Source organism: Notolepis coatsorum, assembly GCF_963971535.1.
Source record: "Notolepis coatsorum genome assembly, chromosome: 2".
NCBI classification, from domain to species: Eukaryota; Metazoa; Chordata; class Actinopteri; order Aulopiformes; family Paralepididae; genus Notolepis; species Notolepis coatsorum.
The window spans coordinates 161,393,797-161,403,692 of NC_140166.1; the positions used below are offsets into that span (position 1 = coordinate 161,393,797).

The 9,896-nt window shown below is 42.4% G+C and overlaps 1 protein-coding gene across 1 annotated transcript in view; it reads left to right on the forward strand.

The window, feature by feature from the left end:
* Window positions 1-9,294, forward strand: part of exoc2 (exocyst complex component 2) — a 114,526-nt gene extending 105,232 nt beyond the window's left edge. The window contains exons 19-23 of the mRNA XM_084308366.1: window positions 1,982-2,037; window positions 3,828-3,950; window positions 4,932-4,993; window positions 7,025-7,084; window positions 7,657-9,294. Of these exons, the coding sequence (XP_084164492.1) occupies window positions 1,982-2,037; window positions 3,828-3,950; window positions 4,932-4,993; window positions 7,025-7,084; window positions 7,657-7,750 (395 nt within the window). The 3' untranslated portion in view covers window positions 7,751-9,294. The remainder of the gene's footprint in view (window positions 1-1,981; window positions 2,038-3,827; window positions 3,951-4,931; window positions 4,994-7,024; window positions 7,085-7,656) is intronic.
* Window positions 9,295-9,896: the final 602 nt, after the last annotated feature.

Here is a 9,896-nt window from a genome sequence, read left to right on the forward strand (position 1 = left end):
ACGGTCTAAAGTATAAGTATGTTTTTATCGTTTTCTGCAGCTTTCTCCAGAACTTGATTTATAGCCCCAAATGCATTATATTGATGATCAAATACAGTTTGGTAGCGATCGGTGCCAGATAAAAAATGTCAGCTGGAGGTACTTCTAGAAGTTACCACGTATGATCTGATGTTGACCGGATGGGCGGGGGGTCGTTTATAATTCCGTGGGCAACGTTATATCATTCATCTAGTGTGGGTCATATGATCATCAGAGCAGTTAGAAGACATTAGAAAATAACGCTGAAACTCACCGTATCTTCCTCGCGCCGTTGGGGGATGAGCGTGGAATAGAATTTTTTCTATTATGGGATGTCGAAATATCCGATCCATTTCCAGGTTGTATAATAGTATATACGTCCAAATCATGTTGTTTATCGAGTTATGTGCACCGATCGGTGTTCACTGTGTCAAGATGGAGTCCTGCTAATGATAGCGAGTGCCCGGACGAAATATGGGTGAGAACCACTTCATCCACATGACTTCCTGTTGGGCGATCTGCCGATGGGCCACCAGATGGCGCTCTTGAACCGTTAGAGAGTTGAGTGGAGCTCAGCAGTATATCTCAGGTCCCCGGGGGAGAAATATGATTTCGATCACAGATTTTTGAAATATTGATATCAAAGACGTGTTACGGCGTCTTCGGCAGAATGAGCATGGCGGGGAATGACGAGTTTCGGCGTTTCCGGCGATTAAAGTGTTAAGCTACTTGGATGACAGGAGTATTTTTATTTATTCAGATGTGTTTTGTTTTGCCCCTTGCATTCCTCATTATCTTCCTGCCTGCGATGTTGGCGAAAACACAAATGTAAAAAAAAAACTGCTACTTATTGTGCTTGTTGTGAGTTGCTCTCCATAAGAATGCCTTTTAAAGGGCCAGTTCACCTTCCTCTTGTGCCATCTCTCCATCCAGATTGTTTGAGGGTGATTTTTCTAGTTTTTTGGACATATCAGCCGTCTAGATGTCTGCTGTCACTCCAATTCAGTGGAGGTGAACGGCACTCGAAGCACCCAAAAAAAGACATGTGAAAAAATTAAAAGTGGCGTCTCCTTCCAGAAATCATGACCGGTTACTCAGGATAAGACGCATACCGTATTGTTCATGTATGCAGGGTTCGCACAAGGTCCTTGAAGTGCTTAAAGTGCTTGATTTTTGACAAAAAAAAGTCACGGCCTGGAATTCCTTGAAAACAGCCCATTTTTTAACAAGGTGCTTAAAAGGCCCTTGAAATTCAAATCAACCATTCGCATTGAAAGTTGTGTTCATCCATGATAAAATAGTTCTGAATCAAGAAATTACAATTTTTTTTATTTAAAGTAACTAATTGTCGGAAATTGGTTTTAAGCCATACATATTGGATCAGATTTTTTTTTCTATAAAAACAGCATTTAAAAGTGAATTGTATCCTTTTAAATGCCCTTATAAAATGACAAGGAGTGCTTAGGAAAGTACTTGAAAGTCCTTGAATTTCCTTTTGCAATGTCTGTGGGAACCCTGTGTATGAACACCCACCATTATAATAATGAATGGGGGTGTAGTTCGGTAGAAAATAGTTTCTACAAGAAACTGCTTCACAACAAGGTCTGTGTATTATCTTGACTAACCGGGTCATGATTACTTCAAGGAGACCTTGCTTTTGATCTTTTTTTCGGCCCATGGGGACATTAACGTGTGTTGTCGGGCCTTACAAATACATTTGATTTGATTTCAAATGTATTTTTGGCGCTTTGAGTGCTACAAACCCAGCGCCGTTCAGCATTGTATTGGAGTGATGACAGACATCTCTACGGCAGATGGAACTCTCTAAAACTAGACGAATCACAACAAAACTATCTGGATGGATGGATATGGAAAATATGTTTTAAAAATATGTTTCTAATTTTTTTAAAGGGGGTGAAAAGGTCCTTTTCGTGGCTGATTGTCAGTGTGATTTCCTCCCCAGGTGTTAGAAGCTACTTGAAAGAAGCTCTGGTCAACATCATTACAGTTCACGCTGAGGTACAACTGACTCTCATCTCCTTCCTCTGCTTCTTCGTGGGCTGGTTTCACATGCAAGAATTAAAGGGATTCAAGTCTTATTTCTGGAACCATGGCTCTTATGTGCTACTCACCAGCGATGATCGGTAGAGTTCTTTCTCAGCACAATCCATGCTGTTTCTCATACTTCCTCATACTAGCTCTGGGGGCTAGTTAGCCACAAACCAATGCAGAGTCAATGGGGCCACGCTCCTGCGTGTGTACAAGCTGACTGAGGCTCACTGAGGCTCAGACTCAGTCAGCTTGTACAGACAGGAGCTCGACCCCATTGACTTGTGGGAAATGCGCTCACCGTCTTCTCCACAGTCGGACTCTGAACACTGATCTCTCCACACACAAGCACACATGAACACACACACACACACCACACATCCTCACTTGCACTCTCTCTCACACACACCACACAAAAAAATTCACTTTAAGAAACATAATTGTACATTAGTATAGTACTTTACCTTAATTCTTAAGCTTAGCATTGTATTGTATTGTATTTTATTCGTATTACTTTTTAGCATGTCTATTTTATTATCTATTCTATTTTATTATTTGTATCTTTGCACAATCGAGGCAGGCATGGCCACCTTCATTTCATGTCTTGTGTATGTACGTGACAAATAAATCTCTTGAATCTTGAGACAAGAAGATGGATACCAATTTTCTCTCTCTGTGCGGTTTAGTAGAAAATGATCCGTCTGCAAGCTAGCCTAGCTTAGCACAAATGAATGGAAGCGGATATGGACCACTAAACCTAGCTGTTGGTAAAAAAGAATGAGAAAGAAAGAGTGGTCCGTATCCGCTTCCATTCATTTGTGCTAAGCTAGGCTAGCTTGCAGACGGTAGCTTTCTACTGAACACACAGAGAGAGGGAATTGGTATCTATCTTCTTGTCTGACTCTGGAGAAGGCGATAAGCGCATTTTCCATAATAAGTAAGAAATGGGGCTAAGGTTACAAACTATCCCTTTACGCGTAGTCCTACAGTCTTTCACTGGGGATCTCCCCTTGAACTATTACTACTACCAGGCTCAGTCTGTAAAACTGACCTCGGTGTCCTCTTCAGCGATGCTACCATCATGTCTTATTGCTATTGTCTTATTGTCATAGCTTCTGCTGTTTAAAGGGGAACTATCTTATAAATGGCCTTTTTGAGTGTTTAGCATTGTTTCCTAGCTATGTGAACTTATATTAATATGATCTATGTCTCAAAATTCTCATATTGGCGCATTCTTCCAATTCTCCTCTCACAATATTCACCCTCATTGAACTGAGTCGTTTGAAAATGTGCCTATTTGTGATGTCATAAAGACACCGCTGCATGTTAATGTTCAGGCGAAGACGACGCTCCGCAGTGGTTTAGGAGCCCAGGCTCAAAACAGCTCGAAATCTTGAGGTAGAAAAATGCTGTTTTTGAGGACTTGATTAGAAATACAAAACAATGAATAAAAAAAATATATATATTACAGAGGTGTTCCATAGACTCACAGGAATTGTGTAAAAGTGCCCAAATAGTGAAAGAAATAGTAAAATAGTTCCCCTTTAAAGTCCACATTGACCCTCAGCTCTTCTGACACTGTGTTGTCTGTCTGTCTGTCTGTCTGTCTGTCTGTCACTCTCACTCCCTCTCCCTCTCCCTCTCCCTCTCCCTCTCCCTCTCCCTCTCTCTCTCTCTCTCTCTCTCTCTCTATCTCTATCTCTATCTCTCTCTCTCTCTCTCTCTCTCCCTCTCTCTCTCTCTCTCTCTCTCTCTCTCAGGTCTTCACTGTGTCCAAGGAGCTCGTGCCCAGGGCTCTGTCTACGATCGTTGAGCTGGTATCAGAGGAGATGAGTCGGCTCATGCAATGTGTGACCTCCTTTAGCAAGAATGGAGCCCTGCAGGTACACACACACACACACACACACACACACACACACGTACACACACACACACACACACGGTTTGAACAGTTTGCCACCTTTACTCAGCTAGCACTTCAGTAGTGCTACAGATTTCAGCTAGCAATCCAACTTTTCATTCACACAGTGCCTGTTTCACACAGGCTATATCTTTAGTTTATCTTGGATTATTTTCTTAACCCTTTCACTGCCACACTACAGAAGGTTAACCCTTTACTATCACACTACAGAAGGTTAACCCTTTACTATCACACTACAGAAGGTTAACCCTTTACTATCACACTACAGACGGTTAACCGGCAGTGAAAGGGCTAACCCTTTGTCCTGTGGCAGTGAAAGGGTTAACCTTCCATATTGTCACAGTGAAAGGGTTAACCGTTTGGTAGTGCGGCAGTGAAAGGGTTGAGTGTACTATGTCTCAGAAAGTGCTCTGGGTCTTTTTCAAGTGAATGTAGTTTAGTTAAAATAAAATAAAAAACATATTTCTTGAATATTCTTTTAAGAATACATTCTTAATCGCAAACCTGCTGATTGGATGCATTCCAAAGGGTGTTCCATCTCAAAAGTATGCAAACCTAACGTGATTGGAAGAATTTTTTTTAAAGTTGCTGAATGGAGGAGTGCCAATCAAGACCATGTCTAGTTGTGATGCGTTCACTGGAGATAATCGAATACTTTTATTTGTTTAAAATGTAATCAAGTCAAGTCAAGTGTTTCCCTTATCTTCATTGGGGGTTAATCCAGTTTTTCATTGTGGGCCCCTGACGCCCATTGAGACACGTAATGTGTTCTGGGCTATTCAAATAAATCTGACTTGAAATGTAATAACTTTAAATCTAGCTGCACAAACAAATTTAAACGTTGTCCTCATTATACAGCCTTCATCAAATACCTAAACTCGTTTAGGAAACATTAATCCAGTACAGTATTAACCCCTCATCCTTTCTCTTGCTCTTTTCTCAGGCTCGTCTAGAACTCTGTGCCCTCAGAGATGCCATCGCTTCCTATCTTACTTATAGCAGCAAGTAAGTGACACACACACACACACACAGAGAAAGTGGGGTCTGGGGACTCCCAGGGGGGGGGGGGGGGGAGAGGGGGAGAGAGGGAGGGAGAGAGATTCCATTCACTACGAGTCCTCATAGCAAGGGAATGTACAATAATGGTTTATTTTAATAACAGGTTTCACCCCCTTATGTAACTCTGCACCATAATCATATCTAATATACAGTATATGATAACAGATAAGGGACCCAGGAACAAAAGGTTATGAAATAGTGGTGACACAGATAACCACACCCCCTACACGCTGTCGACAGTGATTTATGGCTCTGGATGTCACAGGACATAAATCATAGCATCCACACTATCCCTCACTTACAATCTCTATTTACGTTTGCTCAGTGGTAAATGGACAGGAAGTGAAAGCAATCTGGTTCAGCCAGTACGTGTCCTTATGTGCGCTGTGTTTTTGTGTGTGTGTGTGTGAGTGTGCATGGGCGTGCATGAGTGTGTGTGTGTACGTGCATCCATGCTTGGGTTCATGCATGCTTGTATTCCATTTCCCTTTGACTACATTTCATAGTTTTATCTGATTGGCTGTTAAATCAGGATAACTAGACACCTACTAAATAGTTCCAGTCAAGGGTATCTGATCTAGTATCTAATATCCAGCTAGTAGGGGTGTAACGGTACACAAAAACCATGGTTCGGTACGTACCTCGGTTTTGAAGTCAACGTTCGGTATGGGTTTTCGGTACAGTGGGGGAAAGTTTGGCTTTCCATGTTCCACTCAGGGGTGATGTAGTGTGCAGTAACTAATTGTACTTGTAGGGCTGTCAACGAATATTCAATATTGAAATGAATAATCGACTTGTAAATTAAAAAAATATTTGATCCACTTTTTCTCCTCCTATTTTTCTTGTATTTTCCTCCCATCCCAATTTAGTCGTTATGCCAATTCCCCCCTCCCCTTCCTGGTCGTTGCGTGCATTTGCCCCCTACTTGCCGGTCTAGGGAGCCCTGAAGTCTATCAGATGCTTCCTCCGATACATAGGAGACAGCCAGCAGCCTCTTTTCACCTGGCAGCGAGGACTCTCACTGGGGAAGTGTAACGCGTGGGAGGGCACACTACCTCACCCAGATCCCTTCCGCGCTGTGCAGGCGCCCTGACCGACCAGTAGGCGTCGCTGTTTACAACGACCAGAATACCACCCATCGGCTTCCCTCCCGCTGACACTGCCAATTGTGTCAGTATGACGACCGGCCAAGCCGGAGGCACCGCTGACAGCTGGATTCGATACCAGTGTCTCTGCGGTAGTAGACAGACGCTTAGTCCGCTGCGCCCACGACTTGTAATTTTTTTTTAATAATAATAATTATATTAGATTGTGAAAACAAACAGCCCCCGGTGGGCGGTCGTTAGTGATTAACATACCGTTGTATTTGTTCGGTACACAGCCATTCGGTACGGTACGGTACACACTGAAACGGTTCGGTACGGATACGTGTACCTTTACACCCCTACCAGCTAGTAATCCATGCAGTCAGTTAATTAGTATGCTGTAGCTGGCTACATAGTATCTAATATCCAGCTAGTAATCCATTCAGTCAGTTAATTAGTATGCTGTAGCTGGCTACATAGTATCTAATATCCAGCTAGTAATCCATTCAGTCAGTTAATTAGTATGCTGTAGCTGGCTACTTAGTATATATTATCAAGCTAGTAATCCAGTTGGGGGTTTCTTAGGTAAAGACTGGGGTAATGACTAAGTAATATTGTACTTTGCACAACATAATCTTAACACTAGTTTATCATTTATCAATGAAAGAAAGCGCTGACTCAGATGCATAGCAATATTTAAAATGTGATTACATCATCACAACAGCAGTTGTAGAAAAGAGAGAGAGGGTTTGATAAGAGGATTTGTTGGACTCTGATCTTCTATTATTTTGTAACCGGTACTGAGACGAAACCAGCCAACGGAACCCAACCCCATGTGTGTATGCATGTGTGTGTTATGTATGACGTTGTAATTCCTCGGTTCTTCTTCTAGTACCAGCTTCAAAATGGCTCTGGAGGTTTTGCCTCAGCTGCACAATGGAACAGACAAGAAGTGAGTCCTTTGATGAAGAGTTTTGTGTGTCTGAAATGACCTTCGCGTACATAGATACTTCATTCATGATTCTGCATGATTTAAATATCTCTCGTTCTCTCTTTTTCTCTCTAACTCTTTCTCACTCTATTCTTCATATATATTTCTCTCTCCCTCTCTTTCTATCTCTCCGCTCTCTATCCCCCTCTCACTCCCCCATCTCTCTCTCTCCCCCCCCCCCTCTCTCTCTCTCTCTCTCTCTCTCTCTCTCTCTCTCTCTCTCTCTCTCTCTCTCTCTCTCTCTTTCTCTCTCTCTCCTCTCTCTCTCTCTCTCTCGCTCGCTCTCTCTCTCTCTCTTTCTATCTCCTCTTTCCATCCCCCTCTCACTCCCCATCTCTCTCACTCTCCCCCCCTCTCTCTCACTCCCCCCCCCCTCTCTCTGTCTCTCTCTCTCTCCTCCCTCTCTGTCTCTCTCTCTCTTTCTATCTCTCCTCTCTCCATCCCCCTCTCACTCTCCCATCTCTCTCTCTCTCTCTCTCTCTCTCTCTCTCTCTCTCTCTCTCTCTCTCTCTCTGTCTCCCCCCCCCCCTCAGGTTAGTAGAGGAGTTGTTGAACACGTTTAAGAGCAGTATGATGCTGCAGCTCACCTGCTTCCAGCCGTCCTCCGTCCTGCCCATCAAGAGATGAGGACTCTGCTGTCATCGTGTCAATGAACTCCAAACACACTGGGCCTCGTTCATCAAAGTGCTTAATTTCTGTCAAAAAAAAAAGTCACGGCCATGATAAAATAGTTCTGAATCAAGAAATATAATTTTTTCATCTAAAGTGTAACTAATTGTCGGAAATTGGTTTTAAGACATAAATATTGGATCCGATTTTCTTTTCAATAAAAAACAGCCTTAACACTTTCAGAGCCCTTGCTTAACCTTGATTTACCGGTTGAATGCCCACCATCCACTTCAATGTTAGCGTTAAAAACGCCTAATCTATGTTTTAAATTATGGCTATGTGTCTAATCTGCCCGTCGCTTATCAATGACTCGTTTTCCAGTCAACATTGTCGAAGCGGATTGTTTTTTTATCGGTTCATTTTCGTTTTATAGCATTTTGAAAAGCCCTCGTTTTCAAGGAAAATATAAAGATTCCATGATAAAAGACATTGTACTGGATATTCTAGAATACACAAAAACGTTGTAATTTTTCGGCCTATTTATGAATCGTTTTCAAATAAACGCTAGATTATCGATAGTATATGTGTACGTATGCACGCTAGAGACGCAAGATGAAAAATCGATTCTCTTATTTCCTCATCAGCGATCGCGCACAAAGACACATCACACATAGGGCAAACGCTGAGATCTCAGCGAATACAACTCTGATTATCCCAAGACTGGTAAAATAGATTCCTTACCTCAGATCAGATGTTCTCCAAAAAGATCATTCCAATTCCTGATCGCCATTCCAAATATCGATCACGCTTATTGATTGAGTATTGGCTGCTGTAAATATATATTCCAGGCTGATTCCCGTGCCACGAGCAGATCCCTCTTGAGCAGACAGTTTGCCAGCACAAGGAACCAGCTGGCTCCGCCCCTACATATCTACAGATCCCAGGTCAGTCTAAGCGACTGACCTGCAGTTACACAGGGATAGACGATAGGGGGCGCTTTTTTCCCTTCTGAGCTCCTGGGCTGCTTGACTCGGTTGATGAAATATGATTTCAGATTGCTAATAAAACAATAAAATTATATTTGTCGTCGTGGGCACTCAGTGGGGGGCCTAATAAAACGAGATATGTCGTCCGTGGCACTGAAAGTGGTCAAAGTGAATTGTATCCTTTTAAATGCCCTTTTAACACTTTAACTGCCGAAAACGCCGGAACTCGTCATTCCCCGCCATGCTCAAGTTGCAGAGGACGCCGTAACTCGTCTTTGATATCAATATTTCAAAAATCTGTGATCGAAATCATATTTCCGTTCCGGAGCCTTGACACACAGTGCTGATCTCCTCTCAACCCTCTAGCGGTTCAAGAGCGCCATCTGGTGGCCGATCGGCAGATCGAAACCGGATATCAACCTTTAACCCGGCAGGACTCACTCCATATGTGGTCCGGGCACTCGCTAATGTTAGAGAGACTCAGTCTTCACACAGTGAACATCGACCGGTGGAAATAACTCGAAAAAACAACATGATTTGGACGTATATACTATTATACAACCTGGAAATAGATCGGGCATTTCAACATCCCATAATCGAAAACTGTCTACTCCACGCTGATCGCCCAACGGCCCGAGGAGACTGGGGTGAGTTTTAGCGTGTAGTATTACCGTGTTCGATATAAACTGCTATGATGAACATATGACCCACATTAGATGAATGGTATAACGTTGCCCACGGAATTATAAACGCCCCCTCGCCCATCCGGTCAACATCAGATGACGTGTAGTAAATTCTAGAAGTACGTCCAGTTGAAATTTTTGATCTCGCACAGATTCCTACCAAACTGTATTTGATCATCAATATAATGCATTTGGGGCTATAAATCACGTTCTGGAGAAAGCTGCAGAAAGAGATGAAAATATACTTATACTTTAGACCATATTTTAGTATGAATATGTGAATGAAAAAGTTTAACGTTGCTACACCATGAACAATACATATAGGACATTGAATGGGCCCTAATAATGGCAATCTAGCAATAGAATTTAAAAAGTTATAGCCCTGCAAAGAAGGAGAACTTCTCCATGTTAAATAGAGCTGGCAAGGGATGGTATATCATGAATTTAACCTTGGGCAATCAAAGTGTTAAAATGGAAAATAGTGCTTAGAAAAGT